Source organism: Scophthalmus maximus, chromosome 3, assembly GCF_022379125.1.
Source record: "Scophthalmus maximus strain ysfricsl-2021 chromosome 3, ASM2237912v1, whole genome shotgun sequence".
Lineage (NCBI taxonomy): Eukaryota > Metazoa > Chordata > Actinopteri > Pleuronectiformes > Scophthalmidae > Scophthalmus > Scophthalmus maximus.
In genome coordinates, this window is record NC_061517.1 from 17,211,886 (window position 1) to 17,223,687 (window position 11,802).

General features: G+C 42.5%; 1 protein-coding gene across 3 annotated transcripts; it reads right to left on the reverse strand.

Annotated features, from left to right (window-relative positions):
* Nucleotides 1-85: 85 nt before the first annotated feature.
* Nucleotides 86-10,246, reverse strand: xpc (xeroderma pigmentosum, complementation group C). 3 transcript variants are annotated; one of them, XM_035645580.2, is made up of 14 exons: nucleotides 9,935-10,246; nucleotides 8,209-8,502; nucleotides 7,822-7,918; nucleotides 7,610-7,694; nucleotides 7,335-7,492; nucleotides 7,100-7,220; nucleotides 6,892-6,981; nucleotides 5,467-6,315; nucleotides 4,459-4,619; nucleotides 3,894-3,975; nucleotides 3,152-3,283; nucleotides 2,723-2,892; nucleotides 2,105-2,198; nucleotides 86-1,589 (listed from the first exon to the last, which is right to left on the reverse strand). In XM_035645580.2, exons 1-14 carry the CDS (start codon nucleotides 10,047-10,049, stop codon nucleotides 1,254-1,256), a joined length of 2,784 nt encoding a protein of 927 aa, XP_035501473.1. In that variant the 5' UTR covers nucleotides 10,050-10,246; the 3' UTR covers nucleotides 86-1,253. The 3 variants fall into 3 exon arrangements, with proteins under 3 accessions (XP_035501473.1, XP_035501475.1, XP_035501474.1); XM_035645582.2 differs by having other exon boundaries at nucleotides 9,939-10,092; XM_035645581.2 differs by lacking the exon at nucleotides 9,935-10,246 and adding an exon at nucleotides 9,796-9,926.
* Nucleotides 10,247-11,802: the final 1,556 nt, after the last annotated feature.

The following is an 11,802-nucleotide window of genomic DNA, read 5'->3' on the forward strand; positions in this document are numbered from 1 at the left end:
TTTCTGTTTTTTAATGCCAACCTTGATAATTTTGTAAAATAAACATTGCTTTCAGAAATAAACGGAAGGAACACAGATAAGAAAGTCAGTTTTGCTTTTTACTACTATCTAAACATTTCTTACAAAAATACTTTTCATAACAAAACTGCTTATGATTTAATGAAAGCCATCAGCTGCTGTGTATTATAGACATACGATGTGGGGGAAAATCGGAATCTGACAACAGATACACCAGAGTACAGTAGAAAAAAAATGAGCCTCCAGGGAAATGCCATCCTAGCAACAAAGGACGGGGAAAGGAAGTGTAGTGTTCGTGAGAAGTCAAGACTTCTTCGCTCGTGATTTTCAAATTTTACCACGTGGTCCACTTCTATGTCAGAAATCAGGAGTCATCTCCAACCCAAAGCTTGTTACGTCAACTCAAAAGTGCACACACAGCGGTTGAGCTAAAAACACAGTGGACAGCCAGGCCCGGAACAACCGCTGTGCTCGATGAAGTCTTGCTGGTCTGCCGTTAGTCCCGTATTTGCTAGACCGGAGAAACCTGCTGACATGGGATGTGATAAAATGAGATGGCAGGTAGTGGGGAGATATTTTTCTCAACTTTCCACCAAAACCTACATGAGCTGCGATGCGGTTTTATGTACTGAAATCAAATGGAAACTTTGTTCCACCAGGCTCAGACCAGCACTCTGAAGGATTTGGCGCACACCCACTGAATACTTGCAAGATAGCTGTTTGTGTCAAAGCATTCTGGTTCAAATGACCAGTAGTGTGTCTTTACGTAATGTTAAACACACATTAAACTGCAATGTGGTTCCACTGTTCGTCATTCACGTGACAACCCGATATCACTGTTCCGCACGGGAGCACGTCTCAACCTTCTGGATCTGGTATTGACCGTGCAGGTTGTCATCACTGGCCTAATGGAACATACTGTATCTCTCATACAGAAGACTGACAATACAGTATGTGAGCTAATGGGAATATGTACGATGGTAGTGGAGGAGGTTCAATGCGCACACTATTACCCCCAGAAGAAAAAGATCCTTCTCCTTCTGTCATCTGCTGCGCCATAGTTTTACTGCCAAAGGTTTCAAGGTTGACCAATATTTGCTAAAACCATTTAAAAAAACGTTAGCACCTGAGACACATTGTATCTTGCTTTAAAGACATGTTAACAAGTTAATATCAAGAGAGGAATAATAAGCCTGATTCGTCAATGTTTTATCAAAAGTTTCCGATCTCCAACATTACACCTTCTCAAAGGGAAACATGTGTTTCTCTTGTCCTCTCTTTTCTCGTTTGGTTGTGGACTTCTTCGTCAGTCCGCTGCTGTTCCCTCCATCCTCCTCTGCTTGTCTGTTTTGAGGCCAGGACATGGCCAGAGTTTCAGATGCAGTCTTAGCTCCGGGACTTCCACCCTCCACCGCCTCCTCCTCATCCGATGAGAGGCCCCCGGTGTTGTCTCCGTGTGCGAGGCCCCCCAACCCAGGGTTCTTCTTGCCGTAGCGCTGTTTGAGCCTTTCTCTGATCAGAAGTCCTTTCACCAGCAGGGTCCAGTTGGAGATCACCCTCTTTTCTCTTTTCTGGAAAGTGGAAGAGGAGAAAAGCAGATGGACAATGCATGATGTTGCTGAAAAGGTTTCTAAAAACTGTTTTTAATTTGGGTCATCAAAAACTAAAAAAATTTTCAGAGATAAAGGATTCAGCTTTTCTGGAGCAATGGACATTAATGAAGCTTTCAAAGTTAACATAAACATTGCCTAGGGGGTCCTCTAACTTTTGTTTATCCCTGTCTAACACCGTCTATCTATACAATGGCAGTATTAGAACAAACTGTGTAACTACATCCTCTTATGCATTATTAGAACAATACTGTCCTGCAGGAAGTAGTACAGTGTATTGATAACAGAATGGTGAGAAAGAGACAAGCGACGTAGGAAACAGACGGGTCGGTCAGAGGTTCATCCTGCAGTGAGATAATGACCAAAAACATTATAAGAAAGCTAACAGACAGTGGCTTCACAGTCTCCAGACGTAAACCTCATGGAGCTCGTTAGGTTTGAACCGGACAGAAGGTGAACACCACTCTGACACAAACCTCTTTCTCCTTCTCCTTCTGTAGCTCTTGTTCTTCCAACCAGGCAGCTTGGAGAATCTCCTCGTTCTCCTCACACACGATGTAACCATCAGTCCTGAAACACACACAAAGAAACTTTAGATGAATCTACCTCCCCCCAACATTTAACATGTGTTTGTATTATTTTCATTTTATTCCTTTAGTAGTAGATGCAACTATTACTGTTCTGTGAGCAAGTGCAGTCCAACTTTGAAAACCCTTTTAGCAATAAAACCATAGTAAGTCCGATAAAGTTTAAAAGCCAACAAATAATTTGGACTTACTGATACATGAATGTGAGAGTAAGTAGGGGAAAAAAAGCAATGTATGAAAAGTGTTATGTCTCTGATGTAGGCCAATGTTTCCTTTTATATGAACTAAAAAAACAAACATATTTTTTGCAATGATCTAGATCCATGTCTTTTCTTGTAATGTTGAAGAAGAAGCAATAATGATGCACATGGCTTAGTGAGTCCTTCGAGGTGGGGGCTTCAATGAGTACATTTGTTGAAGCATCTGACAATGGTGCTAAAATTACTTGCTCCCATACTGATCCCACATCATCCCATTGGATGAGGTCAATTAGAAAGTTTGACGTACACAGCGTGTGAGAATCCTCCGTGGAAGTCGAAGCCGGTGACCGCAGGGGCAGCGTCCATCTCCAGCTTCTTGGCGACTCGGTGCAGGTTGGGCAGCCTAAGGTGAATGCAGCCCACCGGTAACATGCAGGGCTTGAAGAGGTAGACGTTACCGTAGTCGTTACGAGGAACCTGATGGGAACAGCCAAAGACAGTCAACAACACTACACTTTAGTAAACGTTCAGAAAGGTGATATCTGCATTTCATAAAATGGTAAATTGAAAAACCTTTAGGCTTGGTCTCTTAGGTGAAAAGAATAAGCGATGATAGTAATTTTCTCTTTTGCTGATTTTCATTCATGAGCACCTCAGAAATTACTAATTGCTTGACTGAAATTCATCTGCTGTATCATAAAAATGATTGCCTCTAGAGTGACACTTTTTTTTCTACCTTTCCGTCGACAGCTATCGGCGGTTGGTACTCTTCAGTCTGCCATTCTCCAAACAGAGGCAGGTCATTTCCATCCTTCAGCTCAGCCATGATCCTGGCCTTACGGGAACGATTGGAGGAGCCCTTCACCATCTGACAGAGAGAGAGACACAGCGGTGAGAATATTCATATTCTATCATATCTACTTATGCAACCACCAAACACATTTTAATCTTAACAGACAGGTGACGTTAGGGAATCAAGTAAAAGCAAAACTTAATTTAGAATCGTTTACTACCCCCTTAAATGTCAAAATGCAGAAAACCAGTCAAGATTTTTGCTGAAAGCCACATTGACACAACTAGTTCACTGATCTAATTGAGGCAAACTGAGTTGTAATAGCATCATTTGTCCCAAAAGGAAAATGTCTGGACTTCAGTGCATGTCTTCAAAGGACTCTAATGGAACAGTGGTGGCTAAAAGTGTGTGTGTGTGTGTGTGTGTGTGTGTGTGTGTGTGTGTGTGTGTGTATGTGTGTTTCATGCTTAAATGAACATCAATGAACTGTGGATTGTAGTTTCAGTAAGTTTCCATTTTGAGGTTTCTTAAGTTGTTGCTCTCTTTTTGTTAACAACAATCACAAATCATCAGCTGAACAGTTTTGGCGAGAGGTTTGAGTCAATTAAATTTGAGAGAAGCAAAAGTAACAGAAAAGAGAAAAAACAAGGAACAAATAAGAACATTTTTGAGAGAACTTTCTCACCTTGTATGGCTCTTCTCCAAGTCGGACAGTCCGTGCCTCTTTCAGCCACGTGTCTCTGGAGTGGAGGGTGTGCACACAATCCCTAAAGATTCAAACCAGATAACAATTTTTTATTTTTTAAACATGCGTTTTATCATAATGTCATTCTCATTTGAAAGATGATTCAAAGGATTTTCTATTGGCTGGCCCAATGTCTTCAGAGAGCATTTCGTATGTTTCTACTTGAGTGTGAAGACTACTACTACTAGATTAGTGCTAAATAAATAAACCCAAACACCATAAATCCTTCTGTAACCCCCAAGGATTCACAACATGTCATTACAGTTCAAGTGACAGATTCAACTAGGAGTCAGTACTGAGGGCTCCTGGGGCCTCCAGGGGACTACACTGGTTGCCTCCCCCATTTCAGACCCCATTTGAAATGGGAGACAGACCCTATTAACTCATTTATCCTATAAAAGTGGAAAGCTGCTGAACTGGGGCAAAGCAATTAACTTAACTTCAAATCACAGGTTTGCCTTTTTTTTTTCTTCAGCTGTGACTTTTTCTCTGCTGTGCCACTGACCTGGAGTATACTGGCTCTCCTCTGCAGTATCCCAGTACGGAGGCCGTTGGAGGGTAGATGGCTTCGTACTTAAGCAGGTGTCTCCTCAAGGCGTACAGTGGGTGGTTCTTGTACTCCGCTATGGAGATTGGCAGGGGCTTGTTCAGAAGTTTATTCTGGAGCTAGGACGAGAAAACACAAAGAGACGGGTGGTGTCAGTTAGAGGAGTACGCAGCGTTAAACCTGATGTGATCTGATGTTAATGTCTCATTTAAATCAACTGAACATGTGTTCAGATGCAGGGATTTCCATGTGGTAAACTATTGGTTTGACTATCCACTGTGCTACAGATGTCTTATTCTCCAACAGTCTCTGATAAAAGACCCACTGTTTATTATCGGTTACTACTTGTACACAAATCTTGTAAGAGACTAGAGCTGTTTTCACACATGAACTCCGGAAAATGTCTGTAAAGTTGCGTCAGGACATTTTCTAAAGTGTGCCTTTCACACATGACAAACGCACCGGCTGACGGTCCGAGTGTGATGTGAGAATACAGCAGGGAAATCTCTAGAACATTCTGTGGCGTCTGAGAAGAGCAGCAGGAGGCAGGATATGATGATAATTCTGCTTTGGAAAGCAGTTTTTGTTTACAGTCATCAACATGCCCTCCCTCTCGCTGTGAATCTTCCGGAGATTTTCCTGCTGTGTTCTCACATGGGCTCAGTCCGACATTCTCTGGAAAATTTTACTAGGGGGCTAGCAGGAAAAGTTCCAGAAAATGTTGCAGACATTTTTGGTTCTTGAAAATGTCCGGACTTCAATGCATGTCTGAAAGCAGCTTTATCCTCCTATAGTTACTGATGAAAGACCAACTGTTTATTATAGTTAACTACTTGTACATGAATCTTGTCAGAGACTAGGTTTGAACAATTCTCAAGCCTTTAAATGATAAAAAGACAGGTAGTGGAGGCTTCTTATGCACCCGAGTTTGCACACATGTGCATTAAATAGATCCGTCTGTCTCACCTCCTTCTCCTCCCTTTTGTCCTTCTCATCCTCGGGTCCCAGGAATGGCTGGAGCGTCTCATCCCACCAGTCTTCATCCACCCGCCTCTTCCTGGACGATGTCATCCAGGTGGGGTCATACTTCCTCCCCAGGTCCTTGACAAACCCGTCCCCGTCCACCGACACCACATATGTCACTGGAGCTGTCGCACTCCGGGAGCAGAGGTGAGGCATCGCGACACCGTGCTCAACATGCACGCAGACCCAGGAAGACGTTTTTTCAAGATAAACCTCCAACCACTCGTCTGCTCCAGGCCCCTCCTCCTTCTTCCCACGCCTTCGCTTTGCATAATTATTGGTCGTTCCTTCTTCTACTCCACCATCGTCCTCCCCTTCTTCCCGCTCGTTGTCGCCCTCGTCTTTTACCCGTTTTTTCCCTCCACCACCCACTGCAGTGTTCTTGTTTTTGATCACTTTGGTTTTGCCCCTCCCTTTCTCCTTCTTTGTGGATTCAGCCTCACTCTCTGAATCCTCACTGTCCTCATCACTGGTCACCTGGAATTCTTCCTCATCGCTAAGCCCCTCTCCCCCTTCGCTGTGGCTCTCCTCCTTGTAGCTAACCTTTGAGGCAACAGTGCGGCGTTTTGAGTTCTTTGGTCTCGGTCCTCCTGACTTAACAGAACTCTCCTCTTCCTCCTTGATGTCTTTTCTCTTTGCTTTCTTTCCTCCTCTGGATCCCTTGGCTTTCCCCCCTGCAGCTGGTCTCTTGGTACCAGGAGAGACCTTCGTGTCAGAAGAGGTGGTCTTGGAGGTTTCTTGGGTTGTGCTGGTCTTCTCTGAGGCACAATTAGATGTTCTAGCCCCTTTGCCCTGGAGAAATGACGTATAATAGCAATACTGGGATGAGCAGACACATTCAAAAGCAGCTGTATAGTATGTGTGAATTTGGGAGTATAACAAAAAACTTGTTTGTTTCCTTCCACTTACGAGTTTTGCTGTGTAATATACATTACAGTTAAGAACAGTTATTCCCAACCAGATGTACTGCACGTGTCAGGGGACACATGAAAATATTGTGGACAAGCTCAATAAAAAAAGGTAAATGAATTCTTTTGTGTAATCTTCAGGAAGGACACAGCTCAAAATAAGACATTTGTAGACATGACCTTGGACCCTGCAAAGTTGTGACTGGCATGTTTCCGCTAATTGTGACATTTCATAGACTCAACACGCAATCGATCATTTGGGAAAATAATCGGCTAGATATGCACAGGTTACCATTGCAAGAGATTGTAACACTATCGAGGCAGGTATGTTAATCACGTATTCTTATGTTTTCGTATGACTTCTAGTCACCAACACACTGATAAGTGAAGGAATAGGGCTGAGGAGCTGCTCTAATCATATCAGACTCCTCTAAAGGGCTCTGTAACAGATAGTCAGTACCTTGGCTGATGGGGGTTTAAAAGGAATTGGCTGGAGAGAAAGAACCAATCTGCAGAAGAGCTGCAGAGACCTTAGGACCAGCAGGAACAGCTGCAGGAAACACCAAAACACACGGGAAAATAATTATCTCCGCAATTTCTTCTACTTTTGTATGTTCACTCAAAAGCTGTCTTTATTAAATGGAACAGTCTTGTGCCAGACTACCCACATGAGTCATCTCCTGGTGGTTCTTGGCTGAGAGGCTGGCTAGCCGCCTCTCCAGGAGAGCCCGGGGGTCTGGACGCTCCTCACAGGGAAGACTGGGATTGAGAGTGAACGTTGCTCTAAACCTGGATAGAAGCAAGTGGTGATTACACCAAGTGAGTAAATAATGAGACGATGGTTAATGACACTGAACTCATTTCACTCTGCAAATTTTTACATCGTGACATAAAAGCACGCACCATTTGAGAAGTCCAGAGAGGTAGTTTTGGTCGATGCGTTCCTTAGCAACCATGCCGTAGTGGGTGGGCAGCAGGGATAGAGTGATGGCGAGCAGGTCTTGCTCACTGCACAGACGGTTATGAAACATTCCACTGGCTATCAGGCACATGAGGTGAACCTGATGAGACACAACCAAAGTTTCGGAAAAGCTACTGCAGTGAATTCAAATCAGACGCAAGATTGGAAAGCAGCACGACGGACAAGGTAAAGTACGTGTCTGTGTGTGTCTTTTCACCTTGTGTGTGTCTATCAGCATGTCTTTGTTGTATTTGTTCATCATCCGCCTCAGATACGTTTCAAACTCCGCCTGCCTCTTCTGCCTGGCGGGTCACAAATAACGATTGTTAGGATAAAACTGATTGATGAAAGTGCTACAGTAATTTAAATAATTAAAAATAAATGTTTGGTATTAATAAATTTGCATTGCAAAAACACAGGATTGCTTACTTTTTCCTGACTTCCGGAGTCTCGATCTCTATCTCTAGAGGCTGAGAGGGAAGGGCAGGTTCTGGTGGTTCAGCTGTACCCAGTGGACCAGCTAGCTCTGAGACACACACACACACACACACACACACACACACACACACACACACACACACACACACACACACACACACACACACACACACACACACACACACACACACACACACACACACACACACACACACACACACACACACACACACACACACACACACACACACACCATGTATTGCCAACATACTATAGCCTTTGTGAAAAATGCAGGACAAAACAGTGGTAATGTTATATGATGTAATATATGCACAACAGGCGAACGGTTTTTAAACTCTTTTTTAAACTCATGTTTACCTTCCACTTCCTCCCAATCATCCTCGTCTTCCTCACTGTCCTCCTCCTCTTTTTCTTTCTCTGGTTTCGTGGCATTGAACATGCGCGCTGGTGAGGTCACCATGTCGAAGTCGTCGTCACTGTCGCTCTCCTCCTCCTTCACTGGCGACTGGAAGTATTTACTGGCGTTGACGGCAGTGGTGGTAATGGTGGATTTGGAGGGAGCGTTGATCTTCGCCGCAAGTTTCGAGGACAAACGTGACTTGGGTGTAATCTTCCTCTCGATCTTCTCCTCTTTCTCAGTGATGCCATTACCTGGACGGAGAGGCAGGGTAGTTTGGTTGTTTAGGTCTCTACATCACACTATTTCCTTGTATAGATAAAAAATAAATAATGTAATTTACAGCTGCTATATGTGCCATCAATGGATCTTGACCATATCAAGGCAGAAACATATGCATAATTCCTCCAAACGAATAAAATGTAGCTGTCAAAGACTATTTTGTTGATCTCTGCACTGCATTTTATACCATAAGCCACAAGGTAACATTCAATAATGGAAAAAAGTGGCCACAGTTTTTGGTGAGGATATAATTTGTTTTACAACTGATGGCCGAGTGTGATGCATGACTGGAGACGTGAAGAAACACACTCACAGAGGCACCACTCTGTTTAGATGTTTAGAGGAAGTGGAGCACAGATGTGTATCTGGGTCAGCAGATCCACTCCACTGACCTTGAATTTCTTCCGCCCGTGCACCTGCTCGCTGGCTGCTCGAATGGTTTTTATTATCGGTGAAAACAATAATGATAACTGCCAGGTGCATGAACACAAATCAAACATCACAGAAAATTTGAAGTCTTGTTATTTTGACGGCACCTACACGGACGAGCACCACATACTGAGGTCATGACAAGATTTGTTGCATCTTGCTCCAAACAAACCTCATCAATGCTCACTAGGCCACCGCTGTTATTCAACATTGTCTTTCGACTGTCAGTGGAATCATAATGTGGCGGTAAATTTATCATGACACAAAATCCTGTCCAAAGAAGCTTCAGCAAATGGTTTTGAGTAAGTGAGGGTTTGTTGTAAGTGTGTGAAGAGTTTTATCTGATGTAGTGGATGACAACAAACGCAGAATATGTTGTATAGATAAGTTGATAACATTTTTAGAGCTGCAACTAACGATTATTTTCATTATGGATTAATATGTTGATTATCTTCTTGATTAATCGGTTGGTTGTTTTTGGACATTAACATGTCATAACATGATGTTTTGTTTTGTCCACAAACCAAAGTTTTCTGTCACAGAGGAGGGAATTATCATCAATTATCAAAATAGATGTCGGTTCATTTAGCAGTCAATTAAACGATTCATTGTTGCAGCTCTAAACAACAAACAACGTTTACTATAGTTGACATTACAGTCATCAGTCTGACTGAGCCTGTATTAGTAAGTCTGCATTGACAATGATCTATGACATATAACTATACATCTACATACATTCTATAAATATCCAGCATCTATTTAGTGAAATATATGAAAATCCTCACATGAACAGACAAACAGACAACTGTACCGTTGCAACAAGAAAACGGACCAACCTCATTTACCAACACAGCCATTGTTAGCAAGCTACTCCTTTGCCTCGTATGCACACGTCGTCAGCAGAAGACGAGACATGTCTTTATTAGTTATTAACGGGACACAGTGGACCGGCGGTGCAGCGCTCACTTCCCATACCTGCCTCTTTCTTCTTCGCTTCCCCGCTCTTGCTCTTCTTCTTCTTCGCAGTCCGCACCTGCCTCGCGGTCTTTGTGCCGGCCGCCGTCTCTGCGCCCCGTCTCCGCTTTGCCATGTTTCTTCTCTTTCTTTCTCTCTCTTTCCGTCCAACTAAACACTTTGTCTTAAACGTCTCCCCGCGGAGCCAGACGAGCGGCGGGCCCGCAGCTGCACGCGTGGGGGTGTGAGGGCGCGGGGAAGCGGCGCTTATCCAACATTTCACTCGTTACAAAAGCAAATCTGCGCTCCGGTTGTTATGGAGGCAGGACTGTGACGTCACATCCGCTCCTTCTTCTTCTTCTTCTTCTTCTTCTTCTTCGCCGCTATTATTATACTTACACTTACTCATTAAACGGTTCTGACTTACGTCTTCTTAAGCCCGAATTAAATTCCCTGCTTGCACTTTCAAGCCAACATTTAAGTTTGTTTAATTCCCCCGCTGCTTTCTTAACTGAAGCACAACTTTGTTGAGCATAAACTTTTGTTTCAGAGTGATGTAATACCCCAGTTTGTACACCGAGGGGCGGTGTGGTGCCACATTTGAGGCTTAACTTACAACGCGTTTCAGGCGCTTGTCACGTTGTCTCTGTTGTAGCTCCTCAGACTCCTCATAAGTCATCGACACATCAATAACATCATTCATGGGGTTTCATCATGCTGGGCGGCGACACAATCACCTTGCACTAAATGTCTTCTGTACTTGTACATTTTAGCCAGAGGCATACACCATAAATTCAACAGTAAAAATAAAACTCCAGCTTCTACATCCTCGATTACTACTAATCAAATGGGGTTTCCATTGCTGCAAAAAATTTCAAGTGCATGCCATAACAATATGAATAGTATGGTGTGGTCTGAAGGCAAATGGTGCTATGTATGGTGTAATGCAAACAAAAAAAAAACAAGTTAACTTTTTCAGTCACATTCCCATGACAAGTTTACTCAGAAAAAGTGACTCCATTATTGATGTGCTCTTCTGATTTGTTTTTTATATACACATAGACACACACACACATACAGTGTATATATATATATACACACACACACACACATACAGTGTATATATATATGTACACACACACATACAGGATGTATACATACAGTATATATACACGCGTATGTATGTATATATACAGTATACACACACACACATATAAATATATATATACATATAAGCAGTAACCCCCCCCCCCAAAAAAAGTAGAAAAAGAATGTAATTTATTAATACAGGTGAAGATTTGATGTATTTCAGTATGACGAACAGTGTGCATTGGAGACCAGTATCCAACTATCTGACATAATCACCTGGCTGACGTAAACATTTAAATTTAAAAACTCTAAAATGGAGCACTTGAAGCCGTTTTGACGGTTTGATAAAATGTTTTATGTGCTTGCATGGTTTTTGAACTTTTTGGGTAATATCTTTATGGTTGAATGCACTTATTGTTATGCGCTTCGGACAAAAGCATCAGGTAAATTATTGTAATGATAGGGACAGATTCTTAGTATCAAGGTCTGGAAATAAGTAGTCAAGAGCAGAAAAGCTCTGTTGAAGAGAAACACCCTTATGCAAAAACTTTGTCTTTTCCTGCATCGTTCAATTTTTTGATTTTGCTTTTTTGCTTCCAAAGATCTTCTTCAGACTAATGTAAAGAAAATGTCCAAAATAAACCTTTAGGTGTTCCATTTGACTACATTTTGCCTATTTGCATCTGTAGATTTCAATTGTAATACAGTCTCATACAGTGAGCCAGAAATCACAAAGTAGCCTTAATATATGCCATACTTTCCACTTGTGTTCCTAGCTATATTCTGAAGGTTCTTACAGG

Coding starts and splice junctions, on each gene's coding strand:
- xpc (XM_035645580.2), bottom strand. CDS start 10,049: ATGGCAAAGCGGAGACGGGGCGCAGAGACGGCGGCCGGCACAAAGACC. Junction 2,893..3,151: donor CGATAGCTGTCGACGGAAAG/GTAGAAAAAAAA, acceptor TGTTCCCATCAG/GTTCCTCGTAACGACTACGG. Junction 1,590..2,104: donor AGAAGGAGAAGGAGAAAGAG/GTTTGTGTCAGA, acceptor TCCACTTTCCAG/AAAAGAGAAAAGAGGGTGAT.